We start from the raw sequence: 18314 nt of genomic DNA, 5'->3' as shown, positions 1-18314 counted from the left end.
ATAGAGAAAGCCATAAACTCGCATAAATTAAACTTGGAGAGAGGGGTTTATTTCAGGTCTCGCATTTCCTCCAGTATGAGACTTGGCCAACTATTCACTTACTGATGCAACCGGGAGGGCCCTTTGAAATTTATTTTTGGCAGGTGTTCCAATTAAGCCACTTTTTGAGATCACTGGGGGTACCAATAGATTTTCAATGTCAATTTACACATTTGAATCTTATTGTGATAAGAAGGAACCACTCTCTAGGGTGGTTTCCAAGATGTACAGACTATTAAATTCACCCTCTGAGGATTTTGAGATGCCGTGCATTAGGAAATGGGAAAGAGATCTGGATAGGACCTTCTCCCAAACCCAACGCAAACAGATTATATACCTGGCACTAAATTCCTCGGTCTGTACACGGACCCAGGAATCCAATTACAAACTTTTGACACAATGGTACTATACACCAGTACGGCTTCATAGGTTTTCTTTGGAAGCCCCGGATCTCTGCTGGAGATGTGGGGAGGAACGGGGGACATTGCTACACATATTTTGGTCCTGTAAAAAAATGACAGTATTGGTCAGAGGTTCAAAGAATCCTACAAAAATTTACAGAATCTCAGATAATAGAAGACCCTGTCTTCCTACTGCTCCATTGTTCTCAGATTCTTCTGCAGACTTATAAAAGGTCCGTACAGCTAAAGCAAGAGTCACTCTGCATTGGAGAGATTCTAGACCACCCTCAATTGCAGAGTGACTCAATAGGGTGAGAGAAATAGGGGCTATAGAGGACTTGGTTCTCTCGGCCCAAAATAAGAGAGAACAGTACAATCAAATATCGACGAGATGGAATATATTTATGCATTCGGAGGAGGGGATGAGATTATTAGATGGGACATCTGAGGAGTGAGGAGTACCCACAAGGAGGTATAAAAAAGAGACATGGTCCTGCACATAGGGAAAAAATAGAGATTAAATCCCTCCATCTTATATTGATATGGAGGAGGGGGGGGGGAGCGATTTCCCACCCCTCTCTCTGCCCCTTCCTTTTTTTTTCCTCTTCTTCTCTTCGTTGTTTGGTTTGTTTTGTTTGTTTCATTTTGTTATTAGGGGGTGGGGTGGAAAGGAAAACTGGAAGGTAAGGGGGGAAATGGAGAGAATTCATCAGCCTATATTTTAAAGCCCCAGGGAAATGGCAATAGCGAAAAAGGGAAACATAGATAAGTGAAAGTTAGTATATTGTTTTGTTGACCTAGATGTACTCACGCTGAGGGTAAATGTATACTTATCTGATGGACTGAAGTTGTGATAATATGTCAGGTGATATTCCCCTTACCTTTTTTGTTCTTGTGATAAAATAAAAGATTAAAATTATTAATGTTTTTAACTTGTAAATGCCAAATCTCAGAAAGAGGCTGGGTCCTTAAGTGGTTAATATTCTGTGCCTGTACTTTTGGTCATTCACATATTGACCCTTCAATGAACTGTTAAAATCTGGTAAATAGCAATTATTTTAATCACTATTTGGATTATTTGTATTTGATTTTACAACACTAAATTGAAGATGAAAACAATCAATGGGTTGGAAATTCAGAATGTTTTGTTCAATGAACACATAAGAGATTGTCCTGGTATGATTTTAATTGATGCAGATAGAAATAAAGCCTGAGTTGAAGATCTAAGATCTAAAAAAACAATCAATTGAAACAAAAATAATCATTTTCACAGGGCAATATTCGACAACAAAGATTTCTGTTAGTGTTTTCAACATGTTTGATTACATAGTACGATCAAAGGTTTGCATAACTTCCAATTGTCCCTCCATTTGGAGGAACTGTCCCTCTTCTGGATTGAAATCCCTCTGTACTGCTTTTATCCTCAGTTGTCCCTCCTTTTGGTCTGATGTATTGAACTTTATAAATATTTACTAATTGCCTAAAGTTTTATACTAAACTGAAAAAAAACACCCAACCTCTAAATGATTGCATTTCATATTCTAAAAACCCAGAAAAAAAAACACTTGTGGGTTTAAAAGAAATTCTGTATATTCTTTGGAGGCTACATAATTGGCAGTTGTGGCTTGGCAGGGGTGTATCAATTGCCTGCATACTTTATGCAAAAGTGTGTCTATTTTTCTACTTTCAGTAAGTGGGGAGGTATGGGTTTGATTGATGAAAAACTGATGCGTGTATGGCCAATATTAATCCTGTCTCATCGTTTAGCCAGGTATCTCTCGTGTCCTACAGATATGAAGGCTTCTGTAGATAATCTCATGTTTCATACAGAGATGATGGCTTTTGCGGATATTTGTGAATATTTTTGCTGAAAATGGGGCTGCACAACATCTATTTTTCTTGGTAGTTGGGTGGGCTACAGATTTAGCAATCTAAAGTGATCTAGGAAGTGTTGGTGGGTTCTGACAACCCCTATTTTGCAAGAGAGCATGTTGGTGATCACTGGAAAAAGACCTACAGGTTCCATCTTAATTTTTTAACATATTAGTGTGGGCATCAACCTAAAGTGGTGGTGGACAAAAAACAGGCCAATCTTTGCACAGATCCCAAACTCATTTTTTCATCACATTGTCTGCACAGTTATGGGACCACTTTGGCATCTATTCCATAAAAGTAGCTTGGATTTTAGGTTCGGTGTTGCTTTTAACGTCGTCCTTTTTTTTTTTTTATGCTACCTGGATCAGGAGTTTTGGCCCGGCTGTCATGACAGAGTTAATGGGGATATACTTTATAAGAAATGTGCTTCAACTTAGTTTTCTTCTATTTCCCCTATGTGTTTTATAACCAGTTGACCTTTTGAATCTCATTTTATTTATAGATGTTTTCCACAGTGCCGGAGATGCCACAGACAAACTCCCAGCTGCATTTGTCTCGTAAAAGGAGCACTGATTCAAAGCCGCCTTCCTGCAGTGAGAGGCCTTTAACGCTTTTCCACACAACGCATTCCACAGAGAAAGGTGGGTGTGCCAGCTCTCCCCAACCCTCCACATTTTTTTATTTTTTTCCTTTTTTATGCCATCCTGTTTCCTATATAAAGCCATGCTGCATCTTGTAAACTGCACAGCTGCAACTATTTACAGTAGTAGGTTCTTCACTTTTAAACTGAATTTTGTTCTGTTTTCACCATAAAGATTCCTTTGTTGTAATTTTAACTATATTTACTGTGATCAGCCTACTTCAGAGCTTCTAAAAATATGGGACATTTTCTAAAAGTGGTACTCAGTATTAGAGTACTGTAAGCAGTTTAGGATGTACATAAAGCGCTGCCTTGTGGTAAAATATGTTGGTTATTAGTAGCAGGTATTGGGGGTGAGCATGTATGTTCAATCTGCAAAGAGGTTATAGGTAACCCCATCCTAATTGTTTGCAGGGTAAACAGATTTAAATGCTATGATGTTTAGTACTAGATATGATACTCAGACGAGTTGTGATTATGCACGTGACACGCACACGTGACCAAAAATTACTGATATTGTCTGGAGCTGTGGAGAAATTCTTTGTTTCCAAAGTTTGGAAAACCTAGATCTTGTGCCAGGCTGTCCTAAAAAAAAATCTGAATTAGTGGCTTGTTACATAGTTGCATAGTAGGTGAGGTTGAAAAAAGACACAAGTCCATCAAGTCCAACCTGTGGGTGTGATTATATGTCAGTATTACTTTGTATATCCCTGTATGCTGTGGTCGTTCAGATGCTTGGCTAATAGTTTCTTGAAACCATCGATGCCCCCCGCTGAGACCACCACCTGTGGAAGGGAATTCCACATCCTTACAGCTCTTGCAGTAAAGAACCCTCTACGTAGTTTAAGATTAAACTTATTTTCTTCTAAAGTGAGTGACCACGTGTCTTGTTAAACTCCCTTTCGCAAAAAGTTTTATTTTGTGGTCAGCAGTATGGTATTTGTAAATTGAAGTCATATCTCTTCTCCAGAGAGAATAAGTTTAGTGCTCGCAACCTTTCCTCATAACTAATATCCTCCAGACCCTTTATTAGCTTTGTTGCCCTTCTTTGTACTCGCTCCATTTCCAGTACATTCTTCCTGAGGACTGGTGCTCATAGGAGAATTATCGTTTTGTCTCTGGAGTTGATACATGCCACTATTCTGTTTGCTTTGTTAGCAGAAGCTTGTCATTGCATGCCATTGCTGAGCCTATCATCTACTAGGACCCCCAGGTCATTTTACATCCTAGATTGTGTAGAGATAAAAACCTAATTGTCATTGATACCTCTCTGTTTTATGACATGTCTGTAATGTTTACCTGTCAACCCCTTTTTCTTCATTTTGACATTAAAGAGAAAGTCATAAACCTATATTGCCTTTTCACCCAATCTCAAAAATATCTGCTCATGGTTGTTTGATAGCTCCCAACTGTCCCTGATTTCGAGGGACTGTCCCTGATTTGGAGCAATGTCACTGTCCCTCATTCCTCCTCATTTGTCCCTCATTTTGGTCTGATCTATATAGTTGTATATAAAATTCACTTTTCTATCAAGAAATGTTTTCCAGCGCTAAAACTTTCATCTGATTTCTAAATTGCTGCTCCAAAAGCCAATATAAAGGAAAAGTAGTGGTTAAAAAAATCACTTGTGCGTTTAACCAATTGTTTTTTGTACAATTGTCCTTTAAGGGGGTGTGGCAAGTAGGTGTGTCATATGCCTGCATAAGTTTTTTTTTTTTTTTTTTAAAGTGTATTTTGTGCGTGTACTCGAGAGAGGAGCCGGACTGCAGGAGTTGGGAGTAGGCAGGCCTCCCCCAGAGGCAATTTGCCACCTTTCTCCATGCCCCGGGTGGCAATGGTGGGTGTGTGAGGGGGTCCTCCCACACAGCCCGCCCTACCTGCTCCGCTTTGAAGCCCAACGGGGCAGAGGGACTCCCTATAAGGGAGTGAGAGGATCTAGCCCGCTCAACCACCCCCGTTAGTCCTTCGCCTCTCTTTTTAGAGACCGCATAGTCAAAGTGCGTGCATGTTAACCCAATTTCGAGTGCGTGTAAGTGTGGTAGTTTTTGTGGGGGGGGGGGGTGGGCGTACTAAGCGCAAGCTTACCTCGCATAGCACACCCACCGGGAGCCGGGCCGAGACCACCAAACTCAATTCACATGTAGCTGAGACCGGGATCCGAACCTCTAGCTGCAGAGGTGAATGGCTTGTCAGCGCAGTGCCAATCGCGTCGAGCCACCGCAGCTCCCCTGCCTGCATAAGTTTGCTGATAGGTGTCCCTCATTCCCATCTAAAAAAAGTTGGGAGGTATGATTGTTTAGTTGTATTGCTGGTTTGCCTTTTGGTACTTTGTAATTCTCTCTCCCAAATGCATGTGACTTTCATCTAAGTACTTTGGTATATGGCAGAAATGTTGGTGATAGGCTGCCTTCTGCCAAAGTGAAAAGCTCCAGGGCTGTAGTCTATTTCAGTGGAATACAGAATCTGAGACCAGCAACATGTAATACATGTAATACAGAAATACCCTTACCCATAGCAGTGGTGAACACCAGGCACAAGGGAACTGCAGCAAAAGTTCAGCCAAACAATCGCTGTGCCGAGGGCCTGCATAACACTCAAATTGCTCAGAGTAACCACGCTTCCCTTGCACCCGAACAGTACCCTATTTCAACAATAATCTCTGCATTCTGTTCTAACTCTAGCTCAGGCATTCAACACAAGGCCTACCCGACCAATTTGTTTGCAACCATGTCAGACTTTCTCGGACAACTAACAGCTTTAATGCAGCCATCACTGTCCACAGCACAAAAGTGCCAAGCGACTTCTCCACCGCCACCATTTTTGTCGTAATCGCAAAGTGAGATGCTTCCTCTAGAGGATTCTAGCATTTTGGGAAATGAAGAGTATCCAGAGGCAGCATTAGGAGGTCACAGAAGATTTCTAACCCCAGTCTTTCATACACCTGATGTAATGACTTCACACAACATGCTTGCAAATGTTGGTATACTCACTTCTGTTGTGTGCAAAAGCCTCTGCATTGTTGCACTTGATTCTGCTCTGCCCCCTTGGGTACAAAGAGAACCGGATAATCAAAAAATACATTCCTTATTTATTATCAAGTAGAATGGGCAATTCAAATTTGATTGGGATTAACCCTGAATAGGTTTCAGTATCCAGTGGAAAGAGTTCACTAACAAGTTGTGCATTTTGGTAGTAGAGCCTGCTGTCTTAGTTTTAAACAAACCTCTTACTGTGTCTGTAATAGATATTCTTTTATTTAAAGATTCTGCTGACACCAACAGACACTGCCTTCAGCCTTTAACCTTTTGTGTTGATGCCCTAGAACAAGTCATGGTAGCGAGTGATAGGTTTTTGGGAGCCGCACATCAAGTCAAAGCCTGCTATGTGATAGTTAATGGCAAACTCAGCCTGGGCCCTATCAGGCTACGCCGCCAATGCGGTTCAGTCTGTCCACCGGAGCATACTCATGGGGAGTGGGCGGGGTGAAACGTGTTGAGTGTGGCTTGCCAGGGGTCCAGGCTGAGACTGCCATTCACTATTACACAGCAGGCTTTGACTTGATGTGCAGCTTCCAGGACACCTATCACTCTCTACCATTGCCTGGAGCATAGACAAGCTCTCTTCTCAGCCAGCACTCACAGTGGTGGGCACAGGACTTCATTCTCATACAGCGTGGATCACACACATATCTTGGTTCACTAGAATAATTCACGACACAGATCTCAAGAATAACTTATTTCTATCCATATGTGCAGAATCTTATGACTAATAGTCTGGGCAGCTGAAGCTGCTTGCAAGCTTTGTCTTACATGTATGCCCTATGAAGGACAGAGAAAGGAGAGAGACGCGCCAGGCAAATCATTAAGCAGCATACAATTTATTCAATAAAAACACAAGATTACATGAACAATGTAGAGCGCTAGAACAGGTAGGTGCTTCCACATGCAGCATCACAGCAGAGCCACCAGGATGTCTCTATGGAGGAGTCCACAAGCGCCGTATCGGCTAGCAGCTGAAGCCTTGATAAGCCTTGGAGGGACGCCGGCTGAGTGTCTGTGTGGGTGACACTCAGCTGGCATCTAGGGATGGGCCGAACGGACCCCTGTTCGGTTTGGACCCGAACGTTCGAACTCTGCGAAAGTTCGGACCCGTATAACGAACCCCATTAAAGTCAATGGGACCCGGATGTCAAATATCAAAAGTGCCCATTTTCAAGGCTTAAATGCAAGTAATTGGGCATACAATGGTTATAGAGGTCCGGGTCCTGCCTGGGGGACATGTATCAATAAAAAAAAGTTTGTGAAAAAAAAAGTTTTTAAATGAGCAGTGATTTTTAAAGCGAAATCCTAAAAATGAAAAATACCCATTAGTCTAACTGTAAAGTGGAAGATCTGTACCATGTCTTGAATCTGTTGCTGCAATAATTCGAGATTTTCTTAGCTTGTGACGGAAAATATTGATTATATGAAGACAGGAGGCGAGTATCTTATGCATTAATCCTTCTTTATTAATGCTCACAGCAGAAGTGTAAAAACAACTAACGTATGTAATAAAAGAAAAAACTGGTAGAACCACACCTCCCAGCAGTCCCATGGCCTAAACCACTCCCATATTGGTCTCTATAAATGGACTGCTCTCATCTAGGATCTTCCTCTTTCTTGTGTGAATGCGAGGTGTCGGTTCTAACTTCTGATTATCGGCTCTACGACCAGTCGGCCCCCCTTTATCCGTAACCGAAGACCTCCAAAGAAGAGTAGGCTGTAGGTCCCGACTGCGTAGGGCCGTGGTGTCGTGTAGACTTGCTGATTAAACCGAACAGGGGAACATCACCCTAACCATATTTTTAAGCGAAAATTCCAGGAAATAGATAAGTCAATAACCTGAAACAAAACACAAAACGTGAAAGGGTTGGGAAGGGAGGGAAGATACTCGCCTCCTGTCTTCATATAATCAATATTTTCCGTCACAAGCTAGGAAAATCTCGAATTATACATCAGACAGGAGGCTCATATCTTATGCAAGTTCAAAGCTAACACAGCATAAACATATGTATGTTCCAAAAGAAAACAAAAACAGTACATAACAATCAACATCATAAAACAGACATGGCAACATGATCTTCTGGTCTGAAATAAAAAAGGCGGAAGACTGATTCAGAGGACCAATCGGCCGCCATTAGCAGATCAGAAAGAGAGCCTCCGGTCGCCATCACCTTGGTAGCCATGGCCCCTCTGGAGGAGTGTGCTCCAAACAGGGTGATGTCTATACCAGCCAGAGCCATGGTGGATCTAACCCAACGTGCCAAGGTGGCAGTTGTGACTGGGTGATGGGGTCTGACGTAAGAAACTAATAATTGCGAGAAATTTGGACTACGGAGGTCCGCAGTGTACGCTTCGTATACCTGCAGACATTTTACCACACAGAGTCGTGGGTGTGAAGGGAAGAAGGGATAGAAGACTGAATGTAGACCGGTCTTCGTCCTGCGGACTATCGTGAACTTGACACCCTGGGGTGAAAATTGGCGTCTTGAAATGTCCAGGGCTCTGACGTCGGAAACGCGTTTTATAGAAACCAGGCAAAGCAGGATAGTGATCTTGAAAGACAGCATTTTAAGGGACAGCGAATCGTTGTCTCCCCAGTCCGAAAGCATGGTAAGAACCCTAGAAACGTCCCAGGTGGACTGATACCTAGGTCGCGGGGGACGTTTGAACCTAATACCCCGCAGAAGTTTGCAAATCAGGGGATGTTTGCCTACGGGCATGGAATCTACTGGATAGTGGTAGGCCGATATGGCTGACCTGTAGACATTGATGGAACTATAGGCCTTGCCCGAGGAGAAAGAGTCTGCCAAGTAGTTTGCGATGACGTTTACAGGGGCACGTAAGGGATCAACTTGCCGTTGGTCGCACCAACGTACCCAAAATTGCCAGGCTGATCGGTATGCCGACCGAGTCCCGGGGGCCCAGGCCATGGTGAGGAGGTCCCTAGCTGAGCTTGAAAGGTCGTCACTCGGGTCCGACACCCGGATACCAGCCATGCTAGGAGCGTCAGAGTACCTTCCTCCACCAGGGGATGAATGCCCTTGGTTGGGTGGGACAGGATACGAGGGAATCGGGGAAGAAGTCTGGGAAGGTCGATGATCGAGTCCAAAAGCAGGGGAAACCAAGGTTGAGCTGGCCACCACGGTGTGATCAGAACCACCGTAGCTCCCTGATTGGTAATCTGTAGAAGGACCCTGGGGATCATGGAGAATGGGGGGAACGCATAATGCGTACCTCCTGTCCAAGAGTGGCGGAAAGCGTCCACAGCTGAGGACCCTGGGTCCGGTCTCCAACTGAAGAAGCGGGGCAGTTGGTGGTTGAGGCGAGAGGCGAAGAGGTCTATGCCCAAGGGGCCCCAGAGCAATTCTATTCGGGTGAAGACCGAACAGTCTAAACCCCAGTCGCTGGAATCTACCAGATATCGAGAGTTCCAGTCTGCTATTGTATTGGAGACCCCCGGAATGTATTCTGCTACAAGAGAGATGTCTCGAGACAGACAGAAGTGCCAAATCTCGGCGGAGATGTCCGCTAGAATCTTGGATCTGGTACCTCCCAGGCGGTTGATGTATTGAACCGCCGCGATATTGTCCATGCGCAATAGTACGCAACAATTGGTCCGTGTTGCTAAGAAACTCTGAATGGCGAAGAGAGCCGCTGAGAGTTCCAAAGCGTTGATATGCAACAGGGATTCCTCCCTGGACCAGATCCCCCCCGTGGATCTCAACCCCAAGCGGGCGCCCCAGCCCCGTAGGCTCGCGTCCGATTCTATGACTACATCCGGCCGTGTGTTGAAAATCGTCCGGCCGTTCCAGTCGGTGGCGTGACGGAGCCACCAGCGCAGTTCGGCCCGAGCTTCTGGGGATAGGGACACTTCGTCTGCGTAACGAAGGCCCTGGCGCAGGTGTAGGATTTTTAACCTCTGAAGGGCTCGGTAATGTAAGGGAGCTGGAAAGATGGCTTGAATGGACGCAGCCAAAAGGCCCACTATGCGTGCCAGGATGCGTAGGGATAGGAAGCCTTTGCGTAAAACCGCCCTGATCTCTTTCCGGATTAGGGCCAGCTTTGCGCTGGGCAGTCGAAGGATGGCGAGGTGGGTGTCTATCGAGAAACCCAGAAATTCCATCTCCTGAGCCGGGACGAGAACCGATTTCTCTCGGTTGATAATAAAGCCGAGGGTTTGTAACAGGTCGATGGTCCAATTCATATGGCGATAGGCCATAGTCTTGGAGTGAGTAAGTATGAGGAGGTCGTCTAGATAAATGATCAGACGCACTCCCCTGCTCCTCAACGCTGCCACGACCGGTTTCAGCAGCTTGGTGAAACACCATGGGGCTGAGGACAGGCCGAACGGTAGGCACGTAAATTGCCAGATGCGACCCCACCATCTGAAACGGAGGAGATGTTGGGAGTCCGGGTGCATGGGGACTGTGAGGTAGGCGTCCTTTAGGTCCACCTTCACTAACCAGTCTCCGGGGGTGAGTAGGTCTCGGAGGCAGTGGATGCCTTCCATTTTGAAATGTCGATAGGCGACATGTTGGTTCAAGTCCCGGAGATTTATGACCGGGCGGTAACCCCCCCCTTCTTCTTGACTAGGAAGAGGTTGCTGAAGAAACCCGGGGATGGGGTGGTGACTTCGGTGACTGCATGCTTGGCTATCAATTCCCGAAGTTCGGAGTCTATGAGGGTCACATTTTCTTCTGAAAAATGGATAGGGGGTGGCGATACCCCCAGAGTCGGTGGGGACACAAGGTCTATTTGGAAACCTGCTACTGTATTCAGCACCCAGGAGTCTGCCGTAATCGCAGACCAGGCGAGCGTAAAAAACATTAGGCGACCTCCCACCGGTATGAGGGGAAAGGGAATAGGTGTGGTACTCACCGGAATACGGGCGTGAACGAGGGTATCCTCTCTGGCCGCGTCCCCTCCAGGGTCTCCCACGGGGAGGGAAGAATGGTGCCGGTTGCGCGGTGGTGGTATAGTGGGTGGGAGCCTGGGTATAGTGTGGTTGAGCGGAAGACCTCTGGAAAGGTCTGCCCGAATTGTATCGGCCGGCAGAGCGGCCCCTGTATCTGCCGGCCCGAGGAAAAACTCTGGCATTGTTGGGTTTTTTCAGGGATGTTTGTGCTTTGTCCAGACTGTTGAACATACCGACAAATTTATTAATGTCCTTTATTAAGGACTCGCCAAAAAGCATGCCCCCTGCTGAGGGGCCCGGCTCGGACTCCGCTAGATGGGCTAGCTGTGGGTCGAGGCGCATGAGTATAGAGCGCCTGCGTTCAACTGAACAGGCGGTGTTGGCATTGCCCGTGAGGCAAATGGCTCTTTGGGCCCAACCGCGCAGTTGTGCTAGGTCAACCCCTTGGCCTGTTGTCGCGGATTGTTCCGCTAAGTTCAGGATTTTGGTCAAAGGCCCGAACAGGTCCAGGATGCGGTCCTGGATACCTGTAAAGGATCGGTCTATTCCTTTCTTAGGCATTTTGCCTGATTTCAGCAGGTATTTCATTAAAATGGGGTCCACTGTAGGTGTGACAACCGCCTTCATGGGGATATGCGGGCGGGGGCACTCCGCTCTAAGCTTATTGCGATTAGATTTATCTAAAGTTTTGCGTGCCCAGAGTTCTACATATTGGGACACGTGGGGCAGAGGGGACCAGTCCCCAGAGCGAGGATGGGAAATAGTGTCTGGGTTAAATAGGGGTTCCCCCATGGCGTCTAGCACGTCTTTGCCCTGTTCGTCAGGGTTGGCATCCGGGAGGATTGCCGAAGCCCCCGCATCCTCTTCCTCATAGTAATCAGATCCTGAGACATCTGATTTATCCGACTCGGCGGATGAATCATCGTCCGACTCTAAAACGTATGAGTCTGGTTTGGCTCTTTTAGCTAAACCGTGCCTTTTTGTTGACTCTCTGAGGCTCAGAGGTTGAAAGGGATCTGTAGGATGCGTGGGGTGGCAGTCCGTGGAAGGATCTGCTCGTTGCATATTATTAGCTTCCCCTGCCGGGGAGTCATAGACCGTCACCACATTCTTCCTTTTATAGGAAGATTTTCCCTTCTTTGTGGTTGGTTCTGTGCCGAGGGGTACGGTCACAGGAGGATGGGTGGATTGGGATGATCCGGAAGCGGCAGCTAATGTCAGTGCTGCTTGGACAGATTGATTAATGATGTCCTGTAATTGGGTTGTACTGAGGAGATGAGTTGGTTCTAGAACCAGGTCCTGCTCTAATGGGGAGGGGGAACTTTCCTCAGCCATGTTATAATGAGACAGCAGTAGTTAACTGTATGTAAATAGAGAGCGATGGCTCTGTAAGGGGTTCTAATAGGGAGTAGGGGACTGTGGCACAGGGATGGGAATAAAATTCCCAGAACAAATAGTGGCAGAAAGATATTGCTGAGAAACTATACCAGGCTCTCCCTCCGGTCACCAGCGCTGACTGGCATGCGACAGGAGGAGAGCCTGGGATCGATTGCGCTCTGGGGCCGAAGTCTCTCGAGACTACGGCTCCCAGGCGTCCATTGGTTGGAAGGAACGATGGGACCCGCCTCCCGAGTCCAGCACGTGGAGCGATAGGACGGCGGGGGCGGCTCTGTGAAGATAGAGCGAGGCGGTGGGTCCGCCTCCTTTGCGACGCGCGCTCGTTCTATGGGAAGGAGGGGGGAGGAAGTTTGCCCAAGATGGCGCGCCGCATGGGAGAAGAAAAGCAGGTGAAGGGAAAGAGCGCGTATGACCGCTGGTGACCGCTGGAGATCGCGGTCCCAGCGGAAAAGGGGGTAAAGGTACAGCGCAGAGGTAGTGAGGAAAAAAGGGATAAAAGAGGATGCAAAGGAGATTATTTGGTGAATGAAGCCTTGTGTGGTGAGACAAGGTATCTGTAGACCGTACTAAGACAGTTATATGTCTAATGACAATAAATATTATCAATATAAAATCAATATTAATATATATCCAGATATTTGATGTATACTTAACTTGCTCCGCCGTGAGCAGAAAGAAAGAGGAAGATCCTAGATGAGAGCAGTCCATTTATAGAGACCAATATGGGAGTGGTTTAGGCCATGGGACTGCTGGGAGGTGTGGTTCTACCAGTTTTTTCTTTTATTACATACGTTAGTTGTTTTTACACTTCTGCTGTGAGCATTAATAAAGAAGGATTAATGCATAAGATATGAGCCTCCTGTCTGATGTATAATTGAATATATAAAGCCAATATTATAAAGGTCAGCACTTACATGAATTACATAGGGCTACAAGTTGAATTTATGCAATATTTATGTTTGGTTAACATTTAAATATAGACCTCCTCAACAAAATAGGGATAATTATCAATATAATTATAACACCCAACCAAATTACCAACAGTGGCAACTAGACCCCTCAAACCAATACCCATCAATATGAAGAAATATTTTCTGAGCCATCCAATGGATTCATCTAGGAGATCAGTGATCCATTCAGAAAAAATAGATTATAGCTTAAGAAATCAATATTCAACCCTCAAATTTTAACAATCATTATATTGAGGTGTTTAACCACTTAAGGGCCTTGGCTGTTTTTCAGATTTGGCGTTTACAAGACTTAAAACCCCCAAACATTATAGATTTTTTTTCTAACACCCTAGAGAATAAAATGGCGGTCATTGCAATACTTTTTGTCACACCGTATTTGCGCAGCGTTCTTACAGGCGCACTTTTTTTTTTTAAAAAATCACTTTTTTGAATTAAAAAATAAGACAACAGTAAAGTTAGCCCAATTTTTTTATATATTGTGAAAGATAATGTTACGCCGAGTAAAATGATACCCAACATGTCACGCTTCAAAATTGTGCCCGCTCGTGGAATGGCGTCAAATGTTTACCATTAAAAATCTCCATAGGCAACGTTTAAAAAATTCTATAGGTTGCATCTTTTGAGCTACAGAGGAGGTCTAGGGCTAGAATTATTGCTCTCGCTCTAACTTGTGTGGTTTGAACACCGTTTTCATATGCGGGCACTACTCACATATGCGTTCGCTTCTGCTTCTTCATTAGAGAAGGAATTAAGGGCCAAATCCTCAAAGGAGATACGCAGGCGGAACTGCTGTTCAGCCTGCGTATCCCTGTGCCTATCTTTGGATCTGATCCTCAAAAGGATTGTTCCTAAGTTAGGCAGAAGATCTGACATCTGTAAGACACTTACACTGTCAGATCTTAGGATGCAGTACCGCATCCGCCGCTGGGGGCATTTCGAGTCGAAATGCCGCTTTGCGTATGCAAATGAGTACTTAGGCAGATCCACAAAGCTTTTTAGCTTTGTGTTTTCTGCGTAAGTTACGTTTTGCATACGTAAAATTAGTTCTGCTTTTACAAAGTGTAAACTAGTAACACCTTGTAAAAACAGAACTTTTTTTTCGATCGCCGCGATTTTTTTTAAATTTTGAATTTTTTTTTCCCGGCGCGTAACTTTTTTTTTTTACTCGACGCAACTTTATTGTCCCGTCGCAATCCAAAAAGCCTGACGTAACGTAATTTTTCGCGATGCACGTCGGGAAAATGACGTCACACGCATGCGCAGTACGGCCGGTGCGGGAGCGGTCCTCATTTAAATTGTAATCGCCCCCCGGAGAGGAGGACCGCCTTGCGACGGAGGCACTTAAGTTACACGGCCTGAAATTTCTAGGTACGTGCTTTGTGGATCGGGCACTTAGGTAGAAATTTTAAGGCCGTGTAACTTAACTCGGAAAAGTTAAGTTGCGCTAGTTTTCTGAGGATTTGGCCCTAAGTCTCTAGAAGAGAGAAAATACATTATAGTCTGGCCAGCTGATAAAGGAGGGGGGGGGGGGTTGTGGTGCTTGGTAAGTCCTTTTACCATAATCGGCTATTTGAATCATTGGGAGATCAATCTACGTATAAGAAATTACCTTCTGATCCAAAAGAACCTTATAAAGATCAATTACAGTTATTGGTTGAATGGTGACTGCAAGACTGGGTGAATACTTAGATAAGTTCCTCCAACCGAGTGTCAAAATTACTAAAGTGTATCTAAAAGATACAACGGATCTTCTGCAGTTGCTGGATGAGGTCAAGATGAAATCAGCTTTTATGACCTATCTAGTAACTGCGGATGTATCCTCATTATATACCATCCTACAGCATGATGACGCGTTGCTGGCATTAAACTGGGCCTTAAGCAAAAGGGAAGAGATTCCACATATACAGAAATGCTTTTTGGGGAAGGTACTGGACTTCAGCATGGCACATATTTATTTTTGGTACCATGACCAGTTCTTCTCCCAACAGGTTGGCGTGGCGATGGAAGCAAAATTTGCTCCCAGCCTAGCCAACCTGTTTATGACTGAATGGGAAGACGGACACATCTTTAATAGGCCTAGACCCCGGTTAAAATTCTACCACAGATTTATAGATGATCTCCTGTTAATTTTTGACACATCTAAACAATAAAACAAATAATATTGTGCTGGATCACCAAATAAGTGATGTGACGGTAAACTTATTGGATGTGACCATCATGAAGACTGAGAACAAATTAAGCACCAAGGTTTATTTCAAGCCAACAGATAGAAATAGCTATTTATCCATCAGGGGTGGACATCATCCTGCTTGGATAAAAAATATCCCTAAGTAACAAATGTTGAGGGTCAGACAAAAGGGATACAGGGAGGATTTATTGGATGAAACAATCTTAGAAATAGCCAATATTCCTAGAGAACAGTGTTTAAGGAAGAAGGAGGTTAATACACTAAGTAAACAACATCAATGGGGGTCCATTTCCAGCTTCCACTGCCAGTATAAGGAGATTGAAAATATTTTTTTTATATATTGGTATATCTTATGCAGGGATAAACCTAAGTTTATATATAGAAGGGCCCCTATTTTTGGCCAGCAAGCTGTGAAAATTGATTTAATTGATTTACTTGCCGACCAGCCGCCGCAGTTTTACTCTGCTGGACGAGATCACGTAGATCTACGTCATCTCGCCGTTCAGCCAATAGGGGCACGCGCTCGCCCCTGATGCCGACGCGTGTGCCCGGTGGGTGTGATCACCGCCGGGCACCCGCGATCGCTCGTTACAGAGCGTGAACCAGGAGCTGTGTGTGTAAACACACAGCTCCCGGTCCTGTCAGGGGGAGAAATGACGGATCGTATGTTCATACAATGTATGAAAAGCGATCAGTCATTTCCCTAGTCAGTCCCACCCCCCCCTACAGTTAGAACACACAGAAGGAACATAATTAACCCCTTCCTCGCCCCTTAGTGTTAACCCCTTCCCTGCCAGTGTCATTTTTATAGTAATCAATGCATTTTTATAGTACTGATTACTATAAAAATACCAATGGTCCCAAAAATGTGTCAAAAGTGTCCGATATAATGTCGCAGTACCGATAAAAATCGCCGCCATTAATAGTAAAAAAAAAATATTAATAAAAATGCCATAAAACTATCCCCTATTTTGTAAACGTTTTAACTTTTGCGCAAACCAATCAATAAACGCTTATTGCGATTTTTTTTTTTTTACAAAAAATATGTAGAATACGTATCAGCCTAATCTGAGGGGAAAAAAATGCTTTTTTATATATTTTTGGGGGATATTTATTATAGCAACAAGTAAAAAATATTTATTTTTTCAAAATTGTCGCTCTATTTTTGTTTATAGCGCAAAAACTAAAAACCGCAGAGGTGATCAAATACCACCAAAAGAAAGCTATTTTTGTGGGAAAAAAGGATTCCAATTTTTTTTTTAAGCCACGTCGCACGACCGCGCAATTGTCCGTTAAAGCGACGCAGTGCCGAATCGCAAAAATTGGCCTGGTCATTGACCAGAAATATGGTCCGGGGCTTAAGTGGTTAAACTGAAGCTCACACTGCAGTTACACAAGCAGTTACTGCAACAGTTTTTTCCTTTCGGAAGTGCTACATGTTTGTCTCAACACTCTTAAAGACGAACTGCAGTCTGCTCACATATATTGTAATTAAAACATCTTTGCTTTTCTGAAGTTCCCTCCAACCACTTTGCATACTATTCTCCACCATGTCTGGCTGCAACCATTATAACTGTGGGCAGCTGAAGCTGCTGCCTGTTCACTTCCTGGATTTCCACAGACACACAGGAGGCACACCTTATGGCTCTTACCCCCTCCCTTCCTGGCAAACTCTCAGGAGAGTAAAAGAGAGAGCTGTGCATGATTGCATAACCCTAGGCTTTTTACCAGACAAGAAACGGGAAGTGGGCTGTATCGGGTATTTACTGGCAGAATTTTTTTTCTACTATCCCCAGTTAAAACAACAAGGGCAGAAGATTTTAATAAATGGAAAAATGAAAATTCCACAGCTTTAAGACAGCGTATTCTGTTGAAAAACAACAGACTTGCTAGATGGATCACTAGGTTAAAAAAGGAAAGAATGCCTAAAAAAGAAAAGGGATGTAGCCATGACAGCTAAGGATAGGTAAGCTGCAATGTTTTATTTTGGGTTTAATACTGCGCTAATTCTTTAATTTATTACTGCTAGTTCTCTGTATTTTGTGAAGATAACAAAGGAACAATGTAGAACAGTGTTCTTTTCGGCCTAATATTAATAATTTAACCCCTTAACGCCCGACGCACGACTATTTACGTCCGCAAAATGGCACGGACAGGCAGAAGGGCGTATATATACGTCCTTGCCTTCTAGCGGGTGGGGGGTCCGATCGCGACCCCCCCCCGCTGCGTGCGGCAGGCGGATTCCCGCGGGGAGCGATCCGGGACGACGGCGCGGCTATTCGTTTATAGCCGCTCTGTCGCGATCGCTCCCTGGAGCTGAAGAACGGGGAGAGCCGTGTGTAAACACGGCTTCCCCGTGCTTCACTGTGGCGGCGTATCGATCGAGTGATCCTTTTTAAAGGGAGACTCAATCGATGACGCCAGTCCTACAGCCACACCCCCCTACAGTTGTAAACACACACTAGGTGAACCCTAACTCCTACAGCGCCCCCTGTGGTTAACTCCCAAACTGCAACTGTCATTTTCACAATAAACAATGCAATTTAAATGCATTTTTTGCTGTGAAAATGACAATGGTCCCAAAAATGTGTCAAAATTGTCCGAAGTGTCCGCCATAATGTCGCAGTCACGAACAAAATCGCTGATCGCCGCCAATAGTAGTAAAAAAAAAATGATTAATAAAAATGCAAAAAAACTATCCCCTATTTTGTAAATGCTATAAATTTTGCGCAAACCAATCGATAAACACTTATTGCGATTTTTTTTTACCAAAAATAGGTAGCAGAATACGTATCGGCCTAAACTGAGGAAAAAAAATGTTTTTATATATGTTTTTGGGGGGATAT

The 18314-nt window shown here is 44.5% G+C and overlaps 1 protein-coding gene across 4 annotated transcripts in view; it reads left to right on the top strand.

Moving 5' to 3' along the window:
* ARHGAP26 (Rho GTPase activating protein 26) overlaps positions 1 to 18314 on the top strand; it is a 644209-nt gene that overhangs the window by 457693 nt on the left and 168202 nt on the right. For all 4 annotated transcript variants that reach the window (XM_040344603.1, XM_040344602.1, XM_040344605.1 and 1 more), the window contains one exon: positions 2818 to 2956. In XM_040344603.1, the coding sequence (XP_040200537.1) occupies positions 2818 to 2956 (139 nt within the window). The remainder of the gene's footprint in view (positions 1 to 2817; positions 2957 to 18314) is intronic.

This window comes from Rana temporaria, chromosome 3 (assembly GCF_905171775.1).
Source record: "Rana temporaria chromosome 3, aRanTem1.1, whole genome shotgun sequence".
NCBI classification, from domain to species: Eukaryota; Metazoa; Chordata; class Amphibia; order Anura; family Ranidae; genus Rana; species Rana temporaria.
Note: the sequence above shows the minus strand (reverse complement) of the source record. Positions and strands in the feature narration are given on the sequence as shown.